Source organism: Planococcus citri, chromosome 2 (assembly GCF_950023065.1).
Source record: "Planococcus citri chromosome 2, ihPlaCitr1.1, whole genome shotgun sequence".
NCBI classification, from domain to species: Eukaryota; Metazoa; Arthropoda; class Insecta; order Hemiptera; family Pseudococcidae; genus Planococcus; species Planococcus citri.
The window spans coordinates 26,059,408-26,087,286 of record NC_088678.1 but is presented as its reverse complement, the minus strand read 5'-3'; the positions used below and the strand labels follow the sequence as shown (position 1 = coordinate 26,087,286).

Sequence of the window (27,879 nt, the reverse complement as noted above, 5' to 3'; positions counted from 1 at the left end):
TTTTTTAAATTGAAATTATTTTCATACATATGAAACTAACGATCAATAGTAACGTTAATTCCGACTCAGAGAAGAAAATATATTTCTTGACAGAGGCGGCGGAAAGATCACAAAATTCTCAACTGACTCGTCAAAAAATTCACAAGCATCAAACAAAATTTTAGACGCAGTATATTTTAGAAATTTCTATATCAAATTGCAATCAAAACCATTGACATTTGCAACTTCAAAAAAGTGCAGATTTGAGAATGATTTTTTTTCTTTTTTCATAACAGAATTCAAAATGATCCGAGAGAAGTCTTTTGATTTAAGAGAGGAAAAATACCTTTTGTGAAGTGTGAAATTGATTTATCCAGTTTTGATACATTCAGATTTCAATGAAAACTTTCTAGAATCTCATATTCAGAAAGGGACAGCAAATTAGCACCAGCAAAACGAGGAGAAAAACTTAGAAACTTTTTCAATTCAGGAGGGAAAAAAACATTATTTTTGATGTGAGAGTTTAAAATTGTTCTGGTTCTGGATTCAATACTTTTTAGATTTGAATAAACGTTTAATTGGCCGGACCAAAGGAAGGCAAAATCTCTCGAAAATTCAATTATAATCGTATTTAAATTTAATCCTCAAGCTAAGTAAGTAATACATCAGTAATTCATGCAGGTATTTTTTTTATCAGATTGAATAAAGGAGTTGAAGAAAGGAGAAGGGAAAGAAACATCAATATTTACCTATCAAAATCTCTCAACAAAATTTTAAAAAACTTGCAGGCTGAGCTGTCACATCATCTCCCCATGGAGTGCAAAATGAAAAAATGAATTTCAAAGCACCTTATCTTATCTCGCCAACATGTGATCAAAATAAATTCGAGCTTATCTTTCAAATAGGTACACTTGGGCTTGAAAAATTAGGTATACATTTCAATCGAAAGTTACCTACCTATAATAATGAATTTGAATGCAGCTATGAATTCTTTGACCAAGAATTATTTCCTGTTAGCGTTGTTCGTAATTCACTCAGCTACCTCAGATAAATCACAGGTGAGAAAAAAATCCGCATGCTACTTAAAAAAAATTGAATCTGTTCTTAGTTTTCTTACACATGCCATGTATACACTTCTTTTCAGATGTTAGAAAGTTTCAAACACATTTTTATGCAGACAAATGTTGATGAGGATGAAAATCATCGATACAAAAATCAGACTTTCTTTCTAATGAACGAACTTATGAAACTAGATGAAGAACACGAAATAAAATTACACAAAATAGATTTTGTTAAAACGTCTTCGAGACCCCAGAGTACAAATACAAGAATTAAGAAAGGATACATTGAAACAAATCTCAAAAATGATGTACGATATCAAAAACATGGAATATTTGATGAAGAAGTCATTGAAAAAGGCCAAGAAACCGGTAAATATCACACATTTTTATAAACATACGATAATTAGGTAAATTAAAATACTTATATCTTTAGTAAAAGCAAATAACAAATTTCAAAATTTTAAACTCAAATGAAATTCTGAATACCATACAAATCGAGCAGTTTTTATTCTACATTCTTGAGATTTCCGTTGTTTTACAAAATTATCTTTTGGCAGGAAAAAAATTAGAACTTCACGGAAAAAAATTTTAACATAAATTACCTGTTAAAAAATAATAAATGTCCGCCAAAAAATAAGTATATTTTACCCAAAATTAGGTAGAATTTACAAACCTCATAGTAAAATTTACTAATCTCATAGTAAAAATCACTCAACGTGTGGTTCAATTCGTGATGAAAGTAAAAATTACATTTCTGTATAGTATTTTTTCCCACAAAATTCAATGTAATTTTTACTATTTACGGATGGTAAATTTTTACTATTCTGTTCTGGTAAAAAATAAAATTGTATGATTGAATAAAAAGTACTGCACCAGGTGGTATTATCTGTTGCGATTGTAACGGTAATTTTTACTATTCACGGATAGTAAAGTTTCACTATTCTGCCCAAGTAAAAATTACTCAGTTATAAAAGTAATTTTTACTATTATTTCTAAGTAAATATCACGCATTGTGAGAGTAATTCTTACTACATGGAAAACACGAATTACTGTGTCAATATTAATAGTCCGGCATATGAAAATAGGAGTAATTGCACCCCCCCCCTCCGCCGATCCTCCTGGACAGCTTTTTTCTCAAAGGGGACATCCTGAAGAACATTTTAAAGCAAACTTGCCAAAAAAAAAGTTGGCCTTACTTACAAAATGGCGGCAACTTTGATTGACAGGTCAGCCGAAATTGCAGATTTTGCGTTTTAACATAGGACTTGCACGAACTTTTTCAAACTTTACAAAGGTAGATCGAAAGATCATGCAAAAATTTATCACCTGTCAAAATTTCAAGGTCTAAAGTGCGTTTTTCGATTTTTGGTGAATTTTTGAAAACCGAATTTAGGCTAAAACTGAGGGAAAAAATCAAAATTTCACCAAATTGACCAAGAAAGCTGAAATTTGGAATATACCCTATTTTCGACATGCCAAATCGATTGGAAACGGTTTCAAGCCGTTTTGAGCAATTCTGGAGCCTCCAGCAGATTTTTGAAACTTTAAATTTTCACAAAATTTCATCAAATGGAGATGTAAAGCTGAAATTTACTCTACACTCCAATTTTAACACCCTCTGAAGACGACTTCAGGTGGGTTCAAGTAATTTTAGGGCATCCAGCGACTTTTTTGAAAATTACTGGAACCTCCAGTAGATTTTTGGAACTTGAAATTTCCCCAACATTAAATTATCAAATAGAGTTGGCAAGCTGAAATTTACTTCGCAGATTACATGATGGTTTCAAATGGTTTTGAAATTTCAATTTTCCAAAAAAACGTCATACAACCTTTCAAAAAGTTGCTGGAGGCTCCAAAACGACTTGAAATTCACCAGCAGTCAACTTCGTAGCGCATTAAAATTAGTTTGCAGAATGAATTTCGACTCTCCATCTTGGTTTGATGAAATTTTGGAGAAATTTCAAGTTTCAAAAATCTACTGGAGGCTCCAGTAATGTTCAAAACAGTCGTTGGAGGCTGTAAAATGACTTGAAATTCACCAGCAGTCAACTTCGTAGCGTATTGAAATTAGTTTGCAGAATGAATTTCGACTCTCCATCTTGGTTTGATAAAATTTTGAGGAAATTTCAAGTTTAAAAAATGTACTGGAGGCTCCAGTAATGTTAAAAAAAGTCGTTGGAGGCTGTAAAATGACTTGGAATCCACCAGAAGTCGTTTTCAGAGGGGGTTAAAATTGGAGTGTAGAGTAAATTTCAGCTTTCCATCTCTATTTGATGAAATTTTGTGAAAATTTAAAGTTTCAAAAATCTGCTGGAGGCTTCAGGAATTTTCAAACAGTTGCTGGAGGATCCAAAACGACTTGAAATTCACCTGCAGTACTTCGTAGCGTATTGAAATTAGTTTTTAGAATAAATTTTAGCTTTACAAACCAATTTGATGGAACTTTGTGGGAATTTCGAGTTTCAAAAACCTGCTGGAGGCTCCAGAACTGCTCAAAATGGGTTGAAACCGTCTCCAATCGATTTGGCATGTCGAAAATAGGGTATATCCCAAATTTCAGCTTTCTTGGTCAATTTGGTAAAATTTTGATTTTTTCTCTCACTTTTGGCCTAAATTCGATTTTCAAAAATTCACCAAAAATCGAAAAACGCACTTTAGACCTTGAAATTTTATACGATATACCGGCAACACAGAAAATACACACACAAACATGTGAAAAAGTGCTATCCAATCAAACTGCACGTAATAAACAGTAACGTGATTTGAAATAGCACCACGCGTTTGCAAACAAATATATTCTTTTAATCCTCATTTTTTAGTAGCGTGGTCATAGCCGAGTAGTTAAGTTAGGTAGTTAGGAAAACGTAAGGTACCAAGTTCGATTCCCCATTAGGTCATTAGGTTAGGAAATTTTCGTAAGAGATTAAAATTGTCAAATATCCTCCACATCGAGTAGAATCCAACGGAGCAAAAAAAATTCAAAATTGCACATCCCTTCCCCTTTATTTCAATTTTTTAAAATTTCATTTTGAAAATTTATATCATTGCTCAAAAGTAAAAATTACCTCACCACAAGTACTTTTTATTTATCAAACAGTAAAAATTATCTCAAAACGAGCATTTTTTACTTCAACGCCTAATAATCTTTGCACAATTGGTTCGAGTATTTTTTACTATTGAAATATAGTAAAAATTATTACGATAGAATAATTTTTACTTTTCAAATAGTAAAAATTACTTCAAGTGGAGTATTTTCTTTCTTCACCACACATTAATTTTTACATTATTGGTTCGTGTAATTTTTACTATCATGGTACAGTAAAAGTCATTATGGAGGAATAATTTTTACCATGCCATCACATTAAAAATAATTTTGTGTGACCAGTTGAAAATACCAAGTTCTAAAATAAATTCTACTGTATTTTCGAATGGGATCCGGTTATTGTGCTAAAATAATAAAAATTACCTATACTTTTTTTTTTCCGTGTCGGTAACATTTATTTTACCTAAAAATCTGAAATGTTTCCAGCTGTTTCTCTATTTTTTAATACATGAAACAGGGGCTATTAGTAACTGAAAACTGCTGTATTCCAAAACATACATTTGATGCAAAAAATCAGATTCAGAAACTATAATATTCTTTGATCTCTACTGTATTTGATTTTTCCCCGACCTTTCTCATGATCCATTACTAGGATGGACCATAAAAAAAAATTTTAAAATGCTTGAACATTTTGACCTAATTGAGAAGACACCTTTTTAGAAAGCAATCAATACCGAAAAATTGGCACAACTGCATTCCAAAATTTCCCCCTGTTACAGAGATGATATCTTTCGATGTTATGGCTTAATTAATGTGAGATTTATTCTGCAAAAAGTACATCCTTACAAATCATGTGTTTCTCAAAATGTCTTAATTTAATTTCCCAACAATCCTATTCCTATATCGTATACAAAATATATAGGTACCTACTACCTAATAAAGTTTCAATGAATGTAAATAGGAAACACTGGAAGATTTAATAGGCCATGCTTGGAACGATAAGCTATGGAATGAACAAGTCGAGTCATTGAATCAACTGGAAGAGCTGAAAGATAAATTATCCGAATGGGAGACTGAAATCGAATCTCCAAAGCATCACAACCACGTATCGAAAGTTTTAAGAATTATTTTAGGCTTGGAGGAAAATTCAACAGAAGTACCATTGAAAGTAAGAAACTTTAATTTTAATTATCATGATTCATTTTGATGAAATCTTTAATCAAAGGCGCAAAATATGAAAAGAAACAGAGAAACTAAAATTCTACACAGCTAATTCTATCACAAGTTTATTTAACTTATTTATTAAATAAAAAGTACTTCAAATGCAGATTATCACATTTTGCTTTACGCAGATGAGCTGGAATAGTCCAAATAATGAAGAACCGTTACTGAAACTTGACATTGATTTGGAGTGTGACGAATTAGAGAAGCTTCAGCGATTTTCCTTAATTGTACAAGATGAACTTGATGAGATGCCAAAGCTGAAACACGAGATTCCAGAAGATCATGAAAAATCGGTGAGTAGGTACCTCTACCTACCTAATTAATTAGGTGCATTTTTACTCGTTGATCGTGCATTATAGACCACTATACACTATACTACCTACTTTTGTTTTGATCTTTCCCTCTAATACCTGTCAAAAAACTTACAAAAAAATTATAATTTTTAGCAATTCGAAGCTGCTGATTTACCACTTTGGCTTCTCAATGAAAAAGACATCGAAGAAATTCAAGAAGACTACATCAATTGGATGTCAACATTTGCGAATCCCAAAAAAGAAGCGGCGAAACGACTGAAAGAAAACATTATCAAAACTGGACAATCCATAAAGTATTTCAGCAAACTGTTTGCAGAGCTTTTCAACCTTATGGGTAAATCACTGGAGTGTAAGGCGAAAGAAGACACCGAATGCGAAGAAATAATTAAGGAAATAATGAACCGGGAACATTTTAAAAAAGTCACGAAGCTTTACACTGCTAGCACTAAGAAAGAAGAACTTACATTGAGCGATGATTACATAATATAATTCTTTGATAAACGCAATTGAGGCATCAACGATGGAATTGTTTCAAAATCCAAATAAATCGTAATTTTTTAGAATATGTAAGTTGGCGTTGAATGCGTTAAAAAGTAGGTACCAACTACCTACTTATCATTGGATAATACATACATCTTTCAAGCCAAATGAAACAGAATGACAGAATGTGTTCTACAAAAACCTGATACACGAGATTACACGCCCGAGAACATTTCAAATTCGCTCAAACATTCTTGCTTGAGGCAGGTAATTACTCAAACAATCAAATGTAATTGATCGTAGCAGTTGAGATGATTTACAACCCAATAAAAGTTATGACTATTTTCTAGATTTTTTTTTTTTTCAAAAAAATAAAACAGGAGGAGATAATCAAACCAATCTCCAAACCAAAATTCAGGACTTTTTTCAATATTTCTATCCTTACTCTCGTCTTTATTCAAAAAATGCACATTGAGATTTGAAAAATTTTCAGATCCACCTCGAGAATAAGTTGAGAGAAAAATGAAATAATTTTATTAATCATATAGGTACCTACAACTTATGTACTTCTTATGAATATTGAATGGGAAATGAAAAGTAAGTTTGAAGACATCTTATCTAATCATAAAAATAGTTGATAAAAATACACCCAAATGGGTATCTTTCAAATGCAGCGAACTTGGAAAAGTATAAATCTCAATCGAAAGTCAATGAGTAGTTACTGAACTTGAATATAGCTAAGTATGAAGCTCACGATCCTGTATTTTTCAACAGTATTGATCGCGTTTCATCCGGTGATAGCGTCTCATTCGCTGTCTTTAGCTGCATGTCAGGTGAGCAAAAAAATCAACGAATCGTATGAATTCAAAATCCTGCGAATCTGTACAATACTTAGGTAGCTCTACTCATACAAACCATTTTGAAAGTGCACTCTGTACAGAATGTACACAGCAAAAATTATTCATTTAATCAACTTTTCAGTCCTTTATACTGGGTAATTCTCAAAAAAAAGGTCAATTTTGATGTGCATAATTTTGAAAAACAAAAATCATTTTTTTTGGAAAATTTCAAGTGGGAATCATTTGTATAGGTGTCCCAGATCCCTTTTCTAGTGTTAGCCCCAATTCAATCCCCCCCACTGTGGGCCCTGCCACCCTAAAACGGCGATAATTAGGATTCGACCCTCACCGATGTGTAATATGTCAATTGATATGTTTTCGAGGTCGTAGAATTCGAATCTGGAGTTATTTTTTTTTGTAGAGGCGGAGGGGGAGGCGCACAGTGGGCTGTGAGCACCCTCAAAACGGGCGTAATTCAAAAACTTACAATGAACCCTAAAAAAATGGTACAATGATATCCTCCCTTATGTTTTTGGGGTCGCAGAATACGAATTTGACAATATTTTTTTTGTAGGGGTGGGGGGTGAGGGGGTGAGGGGAGCGAAAAATTCAAAATTTGACTATAATGATGTGTGATATGTCGAAATGTATGTTTTTGAGGGTGTAGATCACGAATCTGACAATATTTTTTTCATAGGGGTCAATGGTGGGGGCTGAAGGGGGTGAAAACGGTGAAAAATTCAAAATTTGACTATAATGATGTGTGATATGTCGAAATGTACCGAATATGAATAATTCAACTAAAAGTGAGTAATTTTCATCAATTTACTCGATTTTAGTTGTTATAAAGTAATTATAGAGGTATAATTTACGTTGAAACTCCGTTTTTTGCCTACTCTGCTGCATAAATAGGAATAGAAAAAATTTTTGCACGTAGATGCACGGGAAATTCCAGTGGCTGGTAATACTTAAGATAGTGTATTTCAAGATGTTGATTGCCATTTTTGCCCTAAAGTGCCCCCACGACCTCCACAGTCGATTATAGTGAAAAATCTTGGTGAATTTCGTTAAAATGTGACAAATTTTTTCTTACAGGGACTTTGACGGCTCCCCCAGAAAATTCTTCATCCCCCACCCTTCACCCCTTCTACACCCTCGAAAACGTACATTTTGACATATCACACGTAATTATGGTCAAATTTTGAATTTTTCACCGTTTTTACCCCCCTCATCCCCCACCATTCACCCCCACGAAAAAAATATTGTCAAATTCGTGATCTACACCCTCAAAAACATACAATTCGATATATCACACATCATTATGGTCAAAATTTGAATTTTTCACCCCCTTCATCCCCCACCATTCACCCCTACGAAATAAATATTGTCAAATTCGTGATCTACAACCTCGAAAACATACATTTCGACATATCACACATCATTATAGTCAAATTTTGAATTTTTAAACATTTTCACCCCCTCAGCCCCCACCATTGACCCCCTATGAAAAAAATATTGTCAGATTCGTGATCTACACCCTCAAAAACATACATTTCGACACATCACCCATCATTATAGTCAAATTTTGAATTTTTCGTTCCCCTCACCCCCTCACCCCCACCCTTACAAAAAAAATATTGTCAAATTCGTATTCTGCGACCCCAAAAACATAAGGGAGGATATCATTGTACCATTTTTTTAGGGTTCATTGTAAGTTTTTGAATTACGCCCGTTTTGAGGGTGCTCACAGCCCACTGTGAGGCGTGGGGAGGGAGAAAATGTCAAATTTTGCTTATATTATCGTGTGTATGTCGATTAATGTTTTTGAGGCTGCAGAGTTCGAATATGGACTTATTTTTTTGGTAGGGTTGATGGTGAGGCGTAGGGAGGGGTAAAATGTCAAATTTTGCTAATATTATCGTGTAGTATGTCGACTAGCGCGATAAAAGTACAGCTGTCTGAAATTTGGCCAAGTCGAAGGACAAATGAACACTGTACAAGCCGAAGGACAATCTCAACGTTTTTTCGTTTCTAGTCTTATACTAACTGGACATTATTTGATTTTAAACACGTAATAAATGTTTATTTATCATGTAGAATAACTTCCCTTTCTCACTTATCGTTTTTGGCGAGTTCATTAGAGTAAATGAAAACGCAAGCCGAAGGACACAGATTTTGCGAAATATCAAAACTTCACAGATAAGTACAATCAGAACGAGCTATAATGTAGTTTTTTATAAAAAACGGTGCGGGGTAACATTTATAATATATGAGAACAATGAACCAGTGCAGCCACTCACCAGAAAAAAATGTTGGATTGGAAAGCTACCAAAAATAATTGAAAATTGCTCTAAAATTTGCGCAAAAAGTGTGTGACAGTTTTCAAATGTGAAATGTGAGCTTCCTATGGACTTATTGCAATTGCAATTTGCACAATAATGGACCTTCGTGTTCTATGATAATGAGAATGTGTCAATTTTTCCAAAAAAAAAAGAAGTTCATGACACTTTATAGCATTCAATTTCAAAAACATGGCGTGTGACAGCCAAGTCGAAGGACATTTGGGGTATAAAATCGAATGTACACCAATGAAAGGAGGGGCTAAAAATCTCAATACCATGTGAAATGCGTGGGGGGTGATCCTTGAATGGACAAAAAAAAAATCAGGCTAAAACCGTTGAGAAATTTGCCATGTACACGATTTTTACCTTTTTTTGAGAATCATCCACCTACATGTACAATTTTTCAACCTTTTTCCAATGACATTTTCATTCTAAATCTGCTCTCTAAAACTCTTTAAATTCGGTACGTTTGGCAAAAATTTATCGCATCAAGCTTTGTTTAATTTTCAATGTACTACTTACCTACTCAACTCCATGGTCAAAACTTCATTTCAACATTCTCCCTCCTTTTTCAACGATTATCATTATTTTTTTATCATAGTTATTTTTTCATTTTTTTTTCAGATTATGAGCTATGTCAAAGACATTATGGAAACCGACCCCGATGATTACAAAAATGCGACAATTCTATCAGGAGTGGACAAATATCACAAACTAATAGTATTGCAAAAAACAAAAACGGACTTAAAACCTCACTTACGGCGTCTGTCAAATCTCATTATAGGCAACATCCGTGAAATATCGACATTGAGAACAAATACAACGAAATATATCGCTAAAATGATGTACGATATTGATACCTTCCGCTATTCGTTTAAGAAATCAATAGCAAATGAAAATAATCCGGTAAGCATAGATCAAACTTTTCTACAAATCTGCGCACTCGTAATAATAATACATCGTGAAATTTCAATTGACATAGCTCTAAATCATCAACACAAAAAAACAAAAAACTCAATTTTCAAAATCATCTCGTGACATTTTTGATAAAATCGTAGTTTCTCATTCTGGCCTCTACCTAACCGGTTTTGTGAAAAATGACCCAGTTTCAAGAGAATACGTCGACCTACGTCATACCACTAAAATCCACGACCACTTTTGGGGTTCTACTCAGTGGTTGAAAATTTGCAAATCGTACATTTTTGGGTAAATTCGTGTTTTGAAAACTTTTTATCATAGGTATTAATTAGGTCAAAACATTATGTATGTATCTTTCTAAAACTGGAAAATCTTTTGGAATGCAGTGGAACCATTTTTTGGGCTCATCATTGGAAATTTCAAAATAAAAAAATCTAGAAAGTTTGTAAAATTTTTAGCATTTAATTTTTTTGGGGAATAATGGCAAAAAATTGGCATCACTGCATTTCAATCCATCATCAGTTCCCGAATCGATATCTTTCGATATTTCGGTTTAATATGAAATATTTTTCAGAAGAAAAAATTGTCAAAACAAATTCAAATCTTAGAACATAAATTATTATACCCGTTTCATCGCAAATGTATGGCATCATCGGATCCCCGCGACCTAACGGAAGCGCTCATTGGCGTAGGGAAAGCCTTCATCGAATTTCGACAAGAAAATTGGGCAGAAGTACCTCCACAAGTGAGTGAATACTCGAAACTTCCATTAAAAGTGGTACTGTACTGAGAAGGTACTGAGCAACAAGAGTCTTGCTTGTCTCCATGTCTTGTATTTTGCCCTACTTCTATAATAAAAGTAGGTACCTCAATACGAATTATCATGTACTTTTTGCTTGACTCAGATGAGCTGGAATAAAGACGTAAATGATGAAGAACCGTTGCTGAAATTAGATATTGATCGCGAGTGTAACGAATTGCAGAAAATTCGCAGATTTTCCTTAATGGTGCAAGATGAACTGAAAGAAATGCCAAGATCGAATAATGGTATCTCAGAAGATAACATGCAATCGGTGAGTAATCACAATACTTCGTAAGTACATCATCTAATGATTGAATAAAAAATGAAAATTCAGCGAATTGAAGAAAAAATTTGTCATATTAAAAGTGGTAGAAAATGTCAAAAAGTTATGGGAATGCAATAAAGTGAGAAAAGTTCTATATATGCAGTATAGTAAAATTGTCGATCTTCAGGATTGAAGAGATGTACAAGCTCGCAAGTTTCAATTGAGCCACAACTTCAATGGTCACAGCTTCTTCGATTTTGAAGATAACACAATAATTTTTCAAGGGACCCACTCTGTTTGTTTTTTGACAAATGTGAACTTTTCAGCATTTTTAATCACGTTTTTAAGATTTTTTTAAAAAATAAGTACTCCTATAATTTTATTTTCAGGGATCCAATACACCAGACTCATTCCCCAAAAGTACAACTGTAAATGTACCACTTTGGCTTCACCAAGCAAAAGACATTGAAGAAATTCAACTGGCGTACGTTGAGTGTACAAAACTTCTCCAACAGACCCATCATGAGCCAGTGAAAGTACTGAAACAGGCGATTAAGAAGGGCGGATTTTCGATGAACCTTTACTGCAAATTGTCAGCAGAAAATCAAAACTTCGCCACTAAATTAGTAGAATGTGAATCGCAAGAGGATGCCGAATGTATAGAAATGGTACACGAGATGAGGGATCTGTCATATTACAAAGAAACCACACAAATTTTCATGACTGCGACTGATCCATATTTCTCCTAATCAATTCAAATAACTGGACGTAATGTCGAGGCATCTAATTTGAAAACCCTTTGAACGTCCAAAAAAGCACTCGCGAATATTTTAAGAAAAATGAAACAGAGGATTGCCAAACGAGAGTGTCTTATAAGTGGAACGTTCAAGTGAAAATGCAGAACTTTTGAAGGGCTCCTACCTCTATATGAAAGTAGAAGGTACCAATTAAGAATTGAGAATGTTTTCAAGATTTCACTCTTCTCTGCCATCTCAAAATACCTACCTCTAAACATTTGAGGGTGTTTTAGCGACCATGTTGGTGATACTACTTTTAAAATAAAGTAAAATGTAACTAATAAATCAATTTTTTTAAATGTTGGACAACAAAAATTCAGAAAGGGCTTCGATGTGAGTTGAAAGCAAGACCTTTTTTTTTTTTTTTTTTTGGCAATTTTAAGCAAAAAGCGAAACTTTGAAAATTAGGGCAATGGCAAAAAAGTGAGAATTTTTGACAATAAACGAGAAATTTTGGAAATTTCGACAAAAGACAAGCCCTCTTGCCATTTTTGACAGAAAATGAGACTTTGGAGAATTTCAGAAAAAGACAGCGTTTTTTGACAATCTTCGGTAAAAAGCAAGAATTAAGGTCAATTTTTGGCAAAAATCAAAAAAACTTGTTGGCAACTGCGGGCAAAAGAGTGGTACCTACCTAGAGTAATTTACTGCCAAAACGCGAGCCTTTTCAGCTAACTACATACATGTTGGGCAAAGAATGAGAATTTTTGGATTTTTTCGCAGAAAATAAAACAATTTTTAAATACATTTTTTTGGCAAGGCTCAAGTAAACAAATGGTGAAAAACGCTGAGGGGAAAATAATAATTTTATTCTACAGTTACTCTGAAAAAAATAATCATTTCTCACTGAAAATTAATTTTTCATTTATCGAAAACTTGCTACCTAACTGAACTGTAATCATCCAATACACTTCCTGTAAATGCAAAATGAAAAATGAATTTCCAAGAATCTTATCTTATCAGGCAAATATTTGATCAAAATAAATCCAAATCGATATCTTTCAAATGCACTAAACTTTGAAATTATGAATCTCAATCGAAAGTCAATGCATGCTGAATTTAAAACACAGCTATGGATGTCAAGATCGTGCATTTTTCGACAGTTTTATTCATATTTCACTCGGTTACTTCATCAGATGATACATCACAGGTGAGCAAAAAAATAAATAAATAGAGCCATTTCAAAATACTGCGGATTCAAAAGGTACCTACCCCTAGCCTACCCATATAGCAACCAATTTTAAATTCATTAAACATTGGTACAGAGTATGGGGCAGTCTATGAGCCTACCACCCTACGCAAAAAACATTGATAATAGGTACGCTCTTATTAATATCATTTATGTTCTTAACATATTTTTTAATAGATTAAAAATGTCAAAGAAAATTTGGAAAAAATCGATATCGAAAATGGACTTGATGTGTACGAAAATGCGACTATTCTATCAACAGTAGAGAAAGGCGAAAAAATGGACATAACAGATTACAAACTTCGCCTTTCAATTCAGCTTTACAATGACCTAAATGAAATAACTCAGCTGAGATTAAATACAAGCAAACAAAATTCTAAAATGATATATGATATTGAAACCTTGCTTTACTCGGTTAGAAAATCACTAGCGAAGGAAAACAATCCGGTAAGAATTAAACATTTCAAAACATGGAACAGCATTACAAGGCTGGAAAATGTTTATAAATCTTTCATGTCTGATGTCATTTCTTTATCAATTCACCTACAAATACAAATTACGAATGTTTGTATGCAGGAAACACTGGACGATTTATTTCTTTCGGTCGAGAATCAAGGGATAATAAAAGAACTGGAAAAATCGCTGAATCAACTGAAAAACCTGAAATTGAAATTATACGCAATCACTGAAGATTATACCCGATCAACGATTCATAATGGTGTATCGAAAGCCCTAAAACAATTTTCACATGACGATTCCACAGAAGTACCTGTACAAGTGAGTGAATAAGCACCACTATAGTGAGGCTGCAGGGGACGAAGGATTTGATTTTGAATGAACATAGAGAGAGAGATGCAACCACTTACCTATACAAATTAGTGATTCTTTGAACGAAACATCGTACTTGTGTTTTGTTCTAATTCTAATGATAAGTAGATACTCCAATACGAATTACGTAGGTATCATGTATATTTTACTTGACTCAGATGAGCTGGAATAAAGACATAAATGATGAAGAAGCGTTGCTGAAATTCGATATTGATCGGGAGTGTGACGAATTGGAGAAACTTCGCAGATTTTCCTTAATGGTACAAGATGAATTGAAAGAAATGCCAAGATCGAATAATGGTATCTCAGAAGATAACATGCAGTCGGTGAGTAAAATCAAATAATTTGTGTGAGTACAGGGATGCCATAGGTATAGGAAGGTGGGTATAGTGGGTCTATACCTAGCTACCTAGTACCTACTAATGCAAAGTTTCGAGTTTTTGGCTGAAAAATTCCACGATTAAATAATGAAAATATTCAATCAAAAAATTCTGTGAAAAAATAGTCTCAAGTGAGCCACAACGTCGTTGCCCACAGCTCCTTGAATAGGTACGTATAAGTCAATTTTTCATGATTTTCAGGAATCCAATTCACGAAACTCATTACCCGAAAGTGCGACTGTACCAATCTGGTTTCTCCATGAAAAAGACATCGAAGAGATTCAACTCCAGTACGTAACGTGGACTTCAATATTCCAGCAGACTGATAAAGAGGAAGTGAATATCATGAAAAAAGAGATTACGAATAGAGGATACTCAATGGCACACTTCTGCAAAATTTTAGCAGAATATTACAATTTTACGACTAAATTATTGGAGTGTGCGTCGCAAGAAGACTCCGAATGCCACAAAATGGTATTGGAAATAATAAATCATCAACATTTTCAAGATATGGTTCAAATTATGACTACGATTGGACTACTCGATATCTAACAATCAACAGGTCATCGTACTATGTCGAGGCACAAAAATGTCGCCCAATGTAGATTACATAATAAGATAGGCACATAAGTACCTACGGACTCTACAATGGCAAGAAGGATCCTTGAGATTTGAGGATATTTTTCAGATTTTACTCTCTACTCACCTCTATAAATTTGAGAGTGTTTTAGCCATCACGATAGTGTTGCTGCCATTTCAAACGTGAAATAAAAAATGTACTCAAATCGATTTGTTTTACCCATTTTCCATGTGCAGAAATTCAGAAATAGAAAAACTATGCATACGTATTTAAATAACCCAAGCGAAGCGAGGGCGAAACCTTTAAAAAATGTGTCATTTAAGTTCCAAAAAAGTCGGATAAATCGCTTCTTTATTAAGTCTAAAAATTTTAAAGATTTGACAACTTTGTAGAAATTGACCTGCTTAAAATACATATAAATTAGACATTTTTCATCGACTTTTTTGAAATTCTTATTTTTTTAGACCACGTCAGATTTATCAGAAAAAAACTTTCAAAATGAAAACTTTTCGTCTTTTTTTGTAAGCAGGTGAAAGGAAGCTACATATTTCTACCATATAAAGAAAAATCATTTTATTACACAAGAAGAATTATTTTTCACCGAATGAGACTTTTAACAAAATTTCAATTTAAGTAGGTCTACACATGACTAAACATCTAAAACTTGCTGGCTGAGCTGTCACATCAACTCGCTATTGAGTGCAAAATGAAAAAATGAATTTCAAAGTACCTTATCTTATCTCGCCAACATGTGATCAAAATAATGAATTCAAGCTTATCTTTCAAATACACTCGGGCTTGAAAAATTATCAATTTGAATCGAAAGTTACCTAATAATGATGAATTCGAATGCAGCTATGAATTCTTTGACCAAGAATTATTTTCTGTTAGCGTTGTTTGTAATTCACTCAGCTACCTCAGATGAATCACAGGTGAGAAAAAATCAGCATGCTACTTGAAAAAATTACAATATCATAACAAATCATTTCGAGTGTCCTGTGAATAAATTCAGCATACTTTTATTCGGGTTTTCAGTTTGGTGAAAACTCCTATTCAATAAAAAATCATGAAACATTGACTAATAAAAACCGCACAGATATTGCGCAAATGTAAATTTCCAGGCCCAACTGAATTTATATTATAATGTGTATGCTAAAAAAATTCGAAATCTGTCCTTAAATTTCCTTACACATGCCACGTACCTATTTATATTTTTTTCAGATCTCGAAAAATTTCAAAAAAAATCTGACGGAGATAAGTAATACGGAGCATGAAGATAATCATCGATACAAAAACCAGACTCTCTTTCTAATGAACAAAATGGACAAATTGTTGGAACTAGAAGAACAACAGAAAATAAGATCTTGCAAATTAGATTTTTTAGAACGTCTTATAGACCACCGGGTGCAAATACGAGAATCAAGAAAGAATACATTGAACCAAATCTCAAAAATGATGTATGATATTGAAAACATGAAATATTTGATGAAGAAGTCATTGAAAAAGGCGCAAAATCCGGTACGTAGGTATTACACATTTTTATAAATATATGCGTACTACGATCATTTAATTCCAAATTTCAAACATTTCGTTCAGCTCAAATGAAAATCTGAACACCACACATGTCGAGCAGTTTTTATTCTACATTGTTGAGATTTTCGTTGTTCTACAGTCATCTCTTTGCCAGAAAAAATTAGAACTCTGTGATATTTATTTCACCTTGAAATCTGAAAAGTTTTTGGCTGTTTCTCCATTTTTTTCAAATTCAAAAGTCGAAACGGTGGCTTGGAAATTAAAACCACTGTGTTCCAAAATAATACAATAGAGTGCAAAAAATCAGTTTCTGAAACTATATCCTTCGATCTTCAAGTGATTTTAGATTTTTCCCTGATCTTTCTGAGGATCCAATGAGGTAGATCACAAAAAAAAAAAACGTTGGAGCATTCTGATGTAATTACCTTAAGTGGATACCTTATTCATTCTGAGTTGAAAGTATCTCAGAAAAATTTTTAGCATTGAAATTTACCCTCTGGATGGGAGATATGGGTCCTTAAAAAGAGGGAAATAGCCGAAAATTTATAATTTTTTTCGGTTTTTAGACATTTGCAAACATTGTCGGAAAAATGGCACCTCTGCATTCCAAAATTTTCCCTTGTTTCAGAAATGATATCTTTTGATGTTTTAGCTCAATTAATGAGAGATGTATTCTGCACAAGTAGGTACGAGTCACACGCTTATAAATTATAATATCATGTGTTTCTTAAAAAGTCCTAATTTAATTTACCAAAAATCCTATATCGTATACAAAATATACAATAAAGTTTTAACGAATGTAAATAGGAAACACTGGAAGATTTAATAGGCCATGCGTGGAATGATAAGCTATGGAATGAGCAAGTCGAGTCATTGAATCAACTGGAAGAGCTGAAACAAAAATTATCCGAATGGGAGGATGAAATTGAATCTCCAACGCATTTTAATCACGTATCGAAAGTTATAAGAAATATTTTACGCCCGGAGGAAAATTCAACAGAAGTACCATTAAAAGTAAGAAACTATAATTTTGATTATCACGATTTATTTTGATGAAATCTTCAATCAAAGGCAGAACAGAAACAGTGAAACCATAAAATCTCCAAAGATCTGAACGCATACAAATCAATTCCATAGTTCAAGGCAGTAAAACAAAGAATAAATTGGTGGAAAGTTATGATGAATTTAAAATTGGAGGAAAAGGGGCAGAGTGCTATTGATCACGATCATCCGATGCTTGCTTTGACCAAAAAAATCTACACAGGAACTTTTTTATCTGAAATATTTTTCGATTACAAAATTCATTTACTAACAATATTCATCGTTTGAATGCGTGACTTTGAAAACTTGGAATACAAAAGTTCAAATTTGATTTGGGAACCACTGAAATGTTGGATATCACTAAATGAGAACGGTCACGGGTAGATATTTTAAGAGTGATCCAATACTAGTTATGTGAGACCTCAAGCACCCCTCTACCTACTTTTGGTTAGGATTTATTAGCCAAAACAGATTACAATAACGAAGCTGCTCAATTTTCACAACTTCATAAACCCCTGATCGGTTTTGCCTTTTTCGAAGGAATATCACAAAAATTCTATATCTTTCCGGATTTGAATGCAGATTATCATATTTTGCTTGCCACAGATGAGTTGGAATGACCCAAATAATGAAGAACCCTTACTGAAATTTGACATTGATTTGGAGTGTGACGAATTAGAGAAGCTTCGACGATTTTCTTTAATTATACAAGATGAACTTAATGAGATGCCAAAGCTAAGACACGAGATTCCAGAAGATCATGAAAAATCAGTGAGTAACTTCATTTTTAGATCGTGCGTAATAGACCACCATAATACCCGCTTTTGTTTAGTTCTTCTCCTCATACATCTCAAAATTTACAAAAAAAATTATAATTTTTAGCAATCTAAACCGCAAGACGCATTACCCGAAGTAGCTGATTTACCACTTTGGCTTCTCAATGAAAAAGACATCGAAGAAATTCAAGAAGACTACATCAATTGGATGTCAACATTTGCGAATCCCGAAAAAGAACGAGCGAAACAACTGAAAGAAAACATTATCAAAAGTGGACAATCCATAAACTATTTCAGCAAAATGTTAGCAGAACTTCTCAACCTTATTCGTAAATCATTAGAATGTAAAGCAAAAGACGACACCGAATGCGAAGAAATAATTAATGAGATGATGAACCGGGAACATTTTATAAAAATTACGAAGGTTTTCTTTGCTGGCACCAAAAGAGAAGAACTTACATTGAACAAAGATTTCAAATTATAATTATTTTATATTAATAGCGAAGCATCAATGATATAAAATTACCTACCTACTTATTTCAATTTTCAAATTATAATTTTCTAGAATAAATTGGAGTTGAATGTTTTAAAAAGTAGGTAGTAGGTCTAGGTACCTATCATTGGATAATACATCTTTCAAGAGAAATGAAATAGAATGTATTCTACAAAAACCTGACGATACACGCGAGATAACACACCGAGAATATTTCAAATTCGCTCAAACATTCTTGCTTGAGGCAGGCAATTACTCAAACAATCTACGAGTAGCTGTTGAGATGATTTAATACCCTCAATAAAAGTTAACCAATCTTCAAAACCAAAATTCAGGTCTTTTTCAATAATTCTACCCTTCCTCTTGTCTTGATTCAAAAAATACATAGATATAGGTACCTATAGAGATTTGAAAATATTTTTCAGACCCACATCGAGAAAAAGCTGAGAGGGAAATTATGTACATACATAAGTACCTATTTGTTCTACAGATATTCTAAAAAAAAAACAATTTTAATAATCATGCAACGTACTTCCTAAGTTCCTATGAATGGGAAATGAAAAATAAGTTTGAAGACATCTTATCTAATCATAAAAATATTTGATAAAAATACATCCAAATGAATATCTTTCAAATGCAGTGAACTTGGAAAAGTATAAATCTCAATCGAAAGTCAATGAGTAGTTACTGAAGTTGAATATAGCTAAGTATGAAGCTCACGATCGTGTATTTTTCAACAGTATTGATCGCGTTTCATCCGGTGATAGCGTCTCATTCGCTGCCTCCGGATATATCTCAGGTGAGCAAAAAAATCAACGAATTTCTATACCAATTCAAAATCCTGCGAATCTGTACAATACTTAGGTATATGTGTCTCACCTCTACCCACACAAACCACTTCGAATGTGCACTTTGTACACAGCAAAATTATTCATTAAATCAACTTTTCAGTCCTTTATATGTACATACAATTTTATAACTTTTTTCCAATAACATTTTCATTCTAAATCTGTCCCAAACTCTTTACGTTACGTTACATTCGGCAATAATTTATCGCATCGCGAGCTTTGTTTAATTTTCAATGTACTATTCAACTCCATGGTCAAAAATTCATTTCAACATTCTCCCTCCTCTTTCAAAGATTATCATTATTTTTTCATTTTTTCAGATTATGAGAGATGTCGAAGAAATTATGAAAACCGGCTCCGAAAATGATTACAAAAATTCGACAATTTTAGCAGAAGTTGATAAATACAACAAACTAATAATTCTGCAAAAAACGAAATCGGACGTAAAACTTCACTTTCAGCGTCTGGCAGATCTCATTATTGGCCACCTCAGTGAAATATTAACACTAAGAACAAATACAACGAAATATATCGCTAAAATGATGTACGATATTGATACCTTGCGTTATTCGATTAAGAAATCGTTAGCAAAGGAAAATAATCCGGTAAGCATGGATCAAACTTTTCCACAAATATGCACTTCATCTTTGAGCATGTCGAGAACAATATTCTCCCCTAAATTTTGCAATTCTCTTCTATTTTATCCATAAATTATAATACATACACAGAGTTTGAAATTAGAATGAAGCAGACATTTTTTTGATTCAAGGTTGTAAAATGCTGTAATAATCTCAATAGATATTATAATAAATTTAATAGTGAATTATTTTAAATTTAAAAATGTTGGACGATTAATCATGGAAGACTTACATTCTGAGTTGAAAGCCACAAAGAAAAATTTTTAGACCAGGGGGGGGCGCTACTGAATGGGAAGTACGAGTTCTCAAAGACATGACATTTTGATAAAATCGTGGTTTTCCAGTCTGGCCCCTACCTAACCTGTTTTAGGAAAAAATTGATCTAGTTCCAAAAGACTACGCGACCTAGGTCATTACCATTAAAATCCACGACCACTTTTCGGGTTCTACTGAATGGTTAAAAATTTTCAAATCGTTTATTTTTGGGTAAATTTGTGTTTTGAAAATTAATATTTCACATTATCATTAATTAAGCCAAAACACTATGTAGATATCATTTCTGAAACTGGGAAAACATTTTGGAATGCAGTGGAGCCATTTTTTGGTAATCATTGGAAATTTCAGGAAAAAAATGTACATAGAAAGTTTTAAAAGTTTTTGGCATTCAATTTTTTTTGGGTAATAATGGAAAAAAATTGGCACCACTGCATTTCAATTTCCCACACGATTTCATCCAAAAACAAGCGATTTGAAAATTTTAAACCACTCAGTAGAACCTTAAGAGGGATCTTCGATCTTGATGGCAATGCCCTAGATCGACGAAGAATTTTTTTTTCCAAAGCAGGTTGAGTGTTGGTTGGAGCGAAAAACCCACGATTTCTTCAAAAATGTCTTCTCTTTAAGGGCACATATTCCCCTCTATGGCACCCCTGGGGCTAAAAATTTTCTGAGAGTGACTTTCTCAACTCAGAATTATTTGGTAAAAATCCTCTAATATTTTTTTTTGCGAACCACTCAAAATTAAAATCACAGTTTTGTCATGAACGTACGTAGGAAACAACGGAAGAATTATTACGTTCGGTCGAGAATGAAGAACTGAAAAATGAACAGAAAAAATTACTAAAACAAATGAGAATCCTGGAACATGAATTGTTATTCCCGTTTCATCGCAAATGTATGGCATCATCGGATCCCCGCGTCCTATCGGAAGCGCTCATCAGCGTAGCGAAAGCCTTCAACAAATGTCCACATGAAAATTGCGCAGAAGTACCTCTACAAGTGAGTGAATACTCGTAACATCCATTACAAATGGGAAGTACTGAGAAGTTACTGAGTAACAAGCGTCCTGCTTGTCTTCATGTCTTGTCTTTTGCCCTACTTCTATAATGAAAAGTGCCTAGGTTCTTCAATACGAATTATCATGTACTTTTTGCTTGACTCAGATGAACTGGAATAAAGACGTAAATGATGAAGAACCGTTGCTGAAATTAGATATTGATCGGGAGTGTGACGAATTGGAGAAACTTCGCAGATCTTCTTTAATGGTGCAAGATGAACTGAATGAAATGCCAAGAGCGAATAATGGTAGCTTGGAAGATAACATACAATCGGTGAGTAATCACAATACTTCGTGCATCAATCTGCTACCTAATGGGAAATAAATTGAAAATAAAAAGATCAAAAAATTTCAGTTTTGACTAAAAAAATGAAAATTCAGCGAATTGAAGAAATTTGTCTATCTAATAGTAGTAAAAAATGCCAAAAAGTTATGGGAATACAATAAAGTGAGAAAATTTCTATAGTAAAATTGTGGATCTTCAGAATTGAAGAGATGTACAGGCTCGCAAGTTTCAGTTGAGCCACAACTTCAATGCTTACAGCTTCTTCGATTTTTATGATTACACAATATTTCTTTGAAATTTGAACTTTTCATCATTTTTAATCACGTTTTCAAGAATTTTTTTTTAAATACTCGTATAATTTTATTTTCAGGGATCCAATACACCAGACTCAATCTCCGAAAGTATAACTGTACCACGTTGGCTTCACCAAGCAAAAGACATTGAAGAAATCCAACTGGCTTACGTTAGGTGTGCAAATATTCTCCAACTGACCCATGAAGAGCCAGTGAAAGTACTGAAACAAGCGATTAAGAAGGGCGGATTTTCGATGAACCTTTTCTGCAAATTGACAGCAGAAAGTCAAAACTTCGCCACTAAATTAGTAGAATGCGAATCGCAAGAGGATGCCGAATGTATAGAAATGATAACCGAGATGAGGGGTCTGTCATATTACAAAAAAGCCGCTCAAATTTTCATGACTGCGACTGATCCATATTACTCGAGTAATATGGATCAGTCGCAGTCATGAATTAAATAACTGGACAAAATGTCGAGGCATCTAATTTAAAAATCCTTTGAAGTTTGAACGGTCAAAAAAGCACTCGCGAACATTTCAAGAAAAATTGCACAGAAGATTGCCAAACGAGAGTGTCTTATAAGTGGAATATTCAAATGAAAATTCAGAACTTTTGAAGGACTTTTTACATAAATATTTCTGCAGTAGGGAACAGTGCTCCTCAGATTTCATCTTACTCCTATCTCTTTATGAAGGCAGAAGGTACCTTAAGAATTGAGAATGTTTTCAAGATTTCAAGCTTCCCTGCCATCTCAAAATAGGTACCTATACCTCTCAACATTTGAGAGTGTTTCAGCCACCATGTCAGTGATACTATATAATACGTTTAGAATAAAGAGAACTGTATCAAAATCGATTTTTTTAAAACGTTGGAAAGCAAAAATTAAGAAAAGAAGAAATGATTTCCGTTGAAAAATGGCTGCAGAGCTTCGATGTTAGTAAAAAGTAAGACTAGTTTTGCAATTTTAAGCAAAAAGCGAAACTTCGACAATTATAGCAATGGAAAAAAATGACAGTTTTTGGCAATAAATGAGAGATTTTGGAAATTTCGACAAAAGACAAGACTTCTTGCTATTTTTGATAGAAAATGAGACTGAGAATTTCGGAAAAAGGCAGCGTTTTTTTGACAATCTTTGATAAAGAAGTGGAAATTTTTACCTAAGTACATATTATGCAAAAAAAGCTAACATTTTAGGCATTTCGGTAAAAAACAAGAATTATTGTCAATTTTGTGGCGGACATGGTACATAAAGTAATTTTTTGTCAAAAAGCGAGACTTTCCAGCAAACTACACGTGGACAAAGAATAAAAATTTTATAATTTTTTGCAAAAAATAAAAAAAAATTAAATTTTTTAAAGAAAAAATAAGACTTATTGTTCGATAAAACATGTAATTATACACCCACCACTTTTATTCTGCAGTTATTCTAAAAAAATGATCATTTCTCACTGAAAATTAATTTTTCATTTATCGAAAACTTGCTAACTGAACTGTAATCATCCAACACACTTCCTGTAAATGCAAAATGAAAACTGAATTTCAAAGTATCTTATCTTATCACGCAAATATTTGATCAAAATAAATCCAAATCGATGTCTTTCAAATGCACTATGAAAACTATAAATCTCAATCGAAAGTCAACGCATACCTACTGAATTTAAATACAGCTATGGATGTCAAGATCGTGCATTTTTTGACAGTGTTATTCATATTTTACACAGTTACTTCATCAGATACATCGCAGGTGAGCAAAAAAACCAATAAAATAGAGCCATTTCAAAATACTGCAAATTCAAAACGTACCTTAGCTACCCATATTGCAACCAATTTTAAATTTGCACATTCGAATTTGCAAAATTCTACATTGTTTGTTTAGCCATTCCTCGGACACTATGTACGTAAAATTTGAACACATATTATTCACTACCTAACCTACATCTTGCACAATTGAAGTTAAGATTACCAATCAACGCAATTTTAAATTCGTTAAAACATTAGGACATGATATGGGACAGCCTATGAGCCTACGCAAAAAACATTCATATGCTCTGATCTCTCATTGATAGGTATCATTTACGCTATTAACTACTCGTATTATTTTTTTTCTAGATTAAAAATATCAAAGAAAATTTGGATGAAATTGATACCGAAAATGGATTTTATGAGTACAGAAATGCGACTATTCCATCCGAGGTTGATAACGTGGTAACAAGAGGCGCAAAAATGGACATATTCGTAAAATATCACAAAGTTCGTCTTTCAATGCAGCTTTACGATGACATGTACGAAGTAATTCAGCTGAAAGGAAATACAAGCAGACAAATTTATAAAATGATGTATAATATTAAAATCTTGCTTCATTCGATAAGCAAATCACTAGCGAAGGAAAACAATCAGGTAAGCATTAAAACGTAAAACCGTTTTCGAAATATACTTGATACCTACGTATTACACACTCGTAATAATGATGCATCGTAAAATTACAATTGACAAAGTTCAAAATTACCAGCATAAAAAACTGAACTTTCAAGATCATCATCCTTCCTAAAAATATTCATCCTTCATGGAATATCCACACCAACGTATACGCCCTTAAGCGTTCCCCATTCTCCATTGTTCTACACATTCCTTCAACTCGTCAAAAAAAATGTTACTCAAATTCTGAAATTCTCCCTTTTTATTATTCTGTCAGTTAAAATCAGAATATAAGAAGAAACTTCTTCTATCAAACTTCCAAGGCTGGAAAATGTTTTAGATCTTTTACAATCGCACCCAGTAAATTTTATAACGATTTCTTCATCAATTTACCTACAAATACAAATTATGAACGTTAATAGGAAACACTGGACGATTTATTACTTTCGTTGGAGAATGAAGGGCTAATAGAAGAGCTGAAAAAATCGCTGAATCAACTGAAAAACTTGAAATCGAAATTATACGCAATCAGTAAAGATATCACCGGATCATCAGCTGATGATGGTGCATTGAACGCCCTAAGCCAATTTTCACATGATGATTCCAAAGAAGTACGTATACCTGTACAAGTGAGTGAATAATCTTCACTAGAGAGGCTGCGAGGCTGGGGACGAAGGATTTCATTTTGAACAGGACAGAGAGATAAATCCTATAGTTACCTATACATGTTTAAAAGTGATGATTTTCAAAACAGAGTATTTCAATAGGTACTTATTTAGTGAGAGTGATTATATAAATTAAAATTGGAGCAGGGAAGGTTGTCAATTAAAACTGATTCTTTGAACGAAATATCGTAATTTCTTATGTGTTTTGTTCTAATTATAATGAAAAGTGTAGGTACTTCAATACGAATCATCATGTATATTTTACTTGACTCAGATGAGCTGGAATGAAGATGTAAATGATGAAGAACCGTTGCTGAAATTGGATATTGATCAGGAATGTGACGAATTGGAGAAACTTCGCAGATTTTCCTTAATGGTACAAGATGAATTGAAAGAAATGCCAAGATCGAATAATGGTATCTCAGAAGATAACATGCAGTCGGTGAGTAAAATCAAATAATTCATGTATAAGTAAGTACAGGGATGCCATCGTTGGGTAGCTGTGTAGTAGGTAGGTACTTACACTTAGCTACCTACTAATGCAAAAGTTTCGAATTTTTGGCTGAAAATTCCACGATTAAATAATAAAATTATCAAGTTCTGTAAAAAAAAAAATAGCCTCAAGTGAGCCACATATCGTTGCTCACAGCTTCTTCCATTTCGAAGCTCCTTGAATACATACAAGTTATTTTTTCATAATTTTCAGGAATCCAATTCACGAAACCCATTACCCGAAAGTGCAACCGTACCACTCTGGCTTCTCCACGAAAGAGACATCGAAGAGATTCAACTCAGGTATACAATGTGGACGACAGTATTCAAGCAGACCGATAAAGAGACAGTGAATATACTGAAAAAAGAGGCAACGAAAAGAGGATACCCAATAGCACTATTCTGCAAAATGTTAGCAGAATATTACAATTTTACCACTAAATTATTGGAGTGTGTGTCTCAAGAAGACTCCGAATGCGAGAAAATGGTAATGAAAATAATGAAACACCAACATCTTCAAGATATGGTTCACATTTTGGCTGCAATTGGACTAATCGATAACCAACAAGTCGGTGTGTTGACAGGGGACAATTAGCACCCAATGTACATATATACGGACCTTGAGTACCTACCTCGAGTTACAGGGTTTCTAACAATCAGATTTCACCCTCGCCCAACCAGTATCTCATCTCTACAAAGACAAGAAGGAACCTAAAGATTTGAGAATATTTTTCAGATTTTACTCTACTCACCTCTATAAATTTGAGAGTGTTTCAGCCACCACGACAAAGTTGCCTTTTAAAGAAACGTGAAATGAAATGTACAGTAAGCGCCGCTTAATATGATCGGGTTGGGACCGAGTGGTTGCTATTCTATTAACCGAATTATTCCAATAAACGAAGAATAAAAAAAAGATGATTTATTGAACTAAATGTTCATAATGGTACTTACTTAAAAACGTATAAAAGGGTGGGAAAATGCCGGCAAAAAGCAAGAATGACAATTTTGGCAAAAAGCAGATTTTTATTGGCAAAAACATTGTACCTACTTTTAATTACTGGGAAAGTAATGACACTTCTTCATAATTTTTTTTCGAAAAATGTGAGAAGTTTTTTGCATTTTTTAAGTGAAAGAATGACATTTTTTTTGTTGCAATTTTTGGCTATTTCAAGGGAAAACAAGAACTAAAAAGATGGATTTTTTGATAATTTTTTGAAAATGCAGATCTTTGAACAATTTTTAGAAAAAAATGGGACTTGGATTTTTTTTCAAAAAGCAGAAAAATTTGACAATTTTAGCAGAAAACAAGTTTTTTTTGCAATAATTGGCAGGAAACTACTTTTTTGCAATTTTCGTTGAAAATGGGAGATTTTTTCCAATTTTTCAGTTAAAAAACGAGACTTTTTGTTTGTTTGTTTGTTTGTTTTTTTGACAAAAAGTATTCTTATTTCATTGATTTTTGAAAAATTTCCAATTCCATTAACCGACTTCATTCACCTTCGATTACCACATAAAGCGAAATTCTATCAATGTAAAAAGATACAACCGTTCCGTCCCAATGACTTTCCATTCTATTAAGCGAATTATTCTAATAACCGCAATGATAATAAGCGGCGCTTACTGTACTTGAATTTGATTTTTCTTTACTGTGGGCTGTAAATTTTGAGACAGTCGTGAATTTATAAGCAATTCTCATTGAATCTATTGAAAAATGCAGAATTCTGACTACTGCTGTAAGACTTTTTTCCGTACACAGGAGTACAATACGTCATGAAGAACTTCCATAATTACACACCATGTATTCGTGCAAAAACCTTTTCGAAAACACAATACTTTGGGCACGATCGATGATTGCCAATATGAGACTTTTGCTCAACAAAACATACGCGGTGGAAAACGCTGAGGGGAAAAATACATAACAAATTTATTCTGTAATTATTCTAGAAAAATAATAATTTCTCACTGAAAATTAATTTTTCATTTATCGAAAACTTGCTAACTGAACTGTAATCATACAAC

The 27,879-nt window shown here is 33.2% G+C and overlaps 6 protein-coding genes across 7 annotated transcripts; all 6 read left to right on the top strand.

The window, feature by feature from the left end:
* Nucleotides 1-867: 867 nt before the first annotated feature.
* Nucleotides 868-6,445, top strand: LOC135835208 (uncharacterized). Its single transcript, XM_065349375.1, has 5 exons — nucleotides 868-1,037; nucleotides 1,124-1,409; nucleotides 5,045-5,251; nucleotides 5,436-5,600; nucleotides 5,754-6,445. The coding sequence occupies exons 2-5, from the start codon at nucleotides 1,344-1,346 to the stop codon at nucleotides 6,108-6,110; spliced, it is 795 nt and encodes a 264-aa protein (XP_065205447.1). The 5' UTR covers nucleotides 868-1,037; nucleotides 1,124-1,343; the 3' UTR covers nucleotides 6,111-6,445.
* Nucleotides 6,446-6,780: 335 nt separating this feature from the next.
* On the top strand, nucleotides 6,781-12,840 carry LOC135835205 (uncharacterized). Of its 2 annotated transcripts, none has more exons than XM_065349371.1 (5): nucleotides 6,781-6,934; nucleotides 9,907-10,188; nucleotides 10,778-10,945; nucleotides 11,106-11,273; nucleotides 11,657-12,840. In XM_065349371.1, exons 1-5 carry the CDS (start codon nucleotides 6,845-6,847, stop codon nucleotides 12,014-12,016), a joined length of 1,068 nt encoding a protein of 355 aa, XP_065205443.1. In that variant the 5' UTR covers nucleotides 6,781-6,844; the 3' UTR covers nucleotides 12,017-12,840. The 2 variants fall into 2 exon arrangements, with proteins under 2 accessions (XP_065205443.1, XP_065205442.1); XM_065349370.1 differs by having other exon boundaries at nucleotides 10,775-10,945; nucleotides 11,657-12,838.
* A 199-nt stretch (nucleotides 12,841-13,039) lies between these two features.
* Nucleotides 13,040-15,473, top strand: LOC135835206 (uncharacterized). Its single transcript, XM_065349372.1, has 5 exons — nucleotides 13,040-13,214; nucleotides 13,431-13,700; nucleotides 13,830-14,030; nucleotides 14,240-14,407; nucleotides 14,663-15,473. Exons 1-5 carry the CDS (start codon nucleotides 13,137-13,139, stop codon nucleotides 15,011-15,013), a joined length of 1,068 nt encoding a protein of 355 aa, XP_065205444.1. The 5' UTR covers nucleotides 13,040-13,136; the 3' UTR covers nucleotides 15,014-15,473.
* Nucleotides 15,474-15,821: 348 nt separating this feature from the next.
* On the top strand, nucleotides 15,822-18,954 carry LOC135835207 (uncharacterized). Its single transcript, XM_065349374.1, has 5 exons — nucleotides 15,822-15,973; nucleotides 16,263-16,559; nucleotides 17,382-17,588; nucleotides 18,222-18,386; nucleotides 18,498-18,954. Exons 1-5 carry the CDS (start codon nucleotides 15,878-15,880, stop codon nucleotides 18,873-18,875), a joined length of 1,143 nt encoding a protein of 380 aa, XP_065205446.1. The 5' UTR covers nucleotides 15,822-15,877; the 3' UTR covers nucleotides 18,876-18,954.
* A 571-nt stretch (nucleotides 18,955-19,525) lies between these two features.
* LOC135835201 (uncharacterized) lies at nucleotides 19,526-23,139 on the top strand. The gene is made up of 5 exons (XM_065349365.1): nucleotides 19,526-19,683; nucleotides 20,053-20,337; nucleotides 21,424-21,648; nucleotides 21,813-21,980; nucleotides 22,363-23,139. Exons 1-5 carry the CDS (start codon nucleotides 19,594-19,596, stop codon nucleotides 22,738-22,740), a joined length of 1,146 nt encoding a protein of 381 aa, XP_065205437.1. The 5' UTR covers nucleotides 19,526-19,593; the 3' UTR covers nucleotides 22,741-23,139.
* A 143-nt stretch (nucleotides 23,140-23,282) lies between these two features.
* On the top strand, nucleotides 23,283-27,823 carry LOC135835200 (uncharacterized). The gene is made up of 5 exons (XM_065349364.1): nucleotides 23,283-24,032; nucleotides 24,398-24,685; nucleotides 25,126-25,314; nucleotides 25,643-25,810; nucleotides 26,075-27,823. Exons 1-5 carry the CDS (start codon nucleotides 23,892-23,894, stop codon nucleotides 26,453-26,455), a joined length of 1,167 nt encoding a protein of 388 aa, XP_065205436.1. The 5' UTR covers nucleotides 23,283-23,891; the 3' UTR covers nucleotides 26,456-27,823.
* The last annotated feature ends 56 nt before the right edge of the window (nucleotides 27,824-27,879 follow it).

What these genes read in the sequence shown, in the direction of transcription:
- LOC135835208 (XM_065349375.1), top strand. Translation starts at nt 1,344, where the DNA reads ATGATGTACGATATCAAAAACATGGAATATTTGATGAAGAAGTCATTG. An exon ending in TGAAAAAGGCCAAGAAACCG is followed by an intron (nt 1,410 to 5,044) that starts GTAAATATCACA and finishes GAATGTAAATAG; the next exon opens with GAAACACTGGAAGATTTAAT. An exon ending in CAGAAGATCATGAAAAATCG is followed by an intron (nt 5,601 to 5,753) that starts GTGAGTAGGTAC and finishes TATAATTTTTAG; the next exon opens with CAATTCGAAGCTGCTGATTT.
- LOC135835205 (XM_065349370.1), top strand. Translation starts at nt 6,845, where the DNA reads ATGAAGCTCACGATCCTGTATTTTTCAACAGTATTGATCGCGTTTCAT. An exon ending in TGTCTTTAGCTGCATGTCAG is followed by an intron (nt 6,935 to 9,906) that starts GTGAGCAAAAAA and finishes TTTTTTTTTCAG; the next exon opens with ATTATGAGCTATGTCAAAGA. An exon ending in CAGAAGATAACATGCAATCG is followed by an intron (nt 11,274 to 11,656) that starts GTGAGTAATCAC and finishes TTTTATTTTCAG; the next exon opens with GGATCCAATACACCAGACTC.
- LOC135835206 (XM_065349372.1), top strand. Translation starts at nt 13,137, where the DNA reads ATGGATGTCAAGATCGTGCATTTTTCGACAGTTTTATTCATATTTCAC. An exon ending in TAGCGAAGGAAAACAATCCG is followed by an intron (nt 13,701 to 13,829) that starts GTAAGAATTAAA and finishes GTTTGTATGCAG; the next exon opens with GAAACACTGGACGATTTATT. An exon ending in CAGAAGATAACATGCAGTCG is followed by an intron (nt 14,408 to 14,662) that starts GTGAGTAAAATC and finishes CATGATTTTCAG; the next exon opens with GAATCCAATTCACGAAACTC.
- LOC135835207 (XM_065349374.1), top strand. Translation starts at nt 15,878, where the DNA reads ATGATGAATTCGAATGCAGCTATGAATTCTTTGACCAAGAATTATTTT. An exon ending in CAACAGAAGTACCATTAAAA is followed by an intron (nt 17,589 to 18,221) that starts GTAAGAAACTAT and finishes TGCTTGCCACAG; the next exon opens with ATGAGTTGGAATGACCCAAA. An exon ending in CAGAAGATCATGAAAAATCA is followed by an intron (nt 18,387 to 18,497) that starts GTGAGTAACTTC and finishes TATAATTTTTAG; the next exon opens with CAATCTAAACCGCAAGACGC.
- LOC135835201 (XM_065349365.1), top strand. Translation starts at nt 19,594, where the DNA reads ATGAAGCTCACGATCGTGTATTTTTCAACAGTATTGATCGCGTTTCAT. An exon ending in TGCCTCCGGATATATCTCAG is followed by an intron (nt 19,684 to 20,052) that starts GTGAGCAAAAAA and finishes TCATTTTTTCAG; the next exon opens with ATTATGAGAGATGTCGAAGA. An exon ending in TAGCAAAGGAAAATAATCCG is followed by an intron (nt 20,338 to 21,423) that starts GTAAGCATGGAT and finishes GAACGTACGTAG; the next exon opens with GAAACAACGGAAGAATTATT.
- LOC135835200 (XM_065349364.1), top strand. Translation starts at nt 23,892, where the DNA reads ATGCACTATGAAAACTATAAATCTCAATCGAAAGTCAACGCATACCTA. An exon ending in CTTCATCAGATACATCGCAG is followed by an intron (nt 24,033 to 24,397) that starts GTGAGCAAAAAA and finishes TTTTTTTTCTAG; the next exon opens with ATTAAAAATATCAAAGAAAA. An exon ending in CACATGATGATTCCAAAGAA is followed by an intron (nt 25,315 to 25,642) that starts GTACGTATACCT and finishes TACTTGACTCAG; the next exon opens with ATGAGCTGGAATGAAGATGT.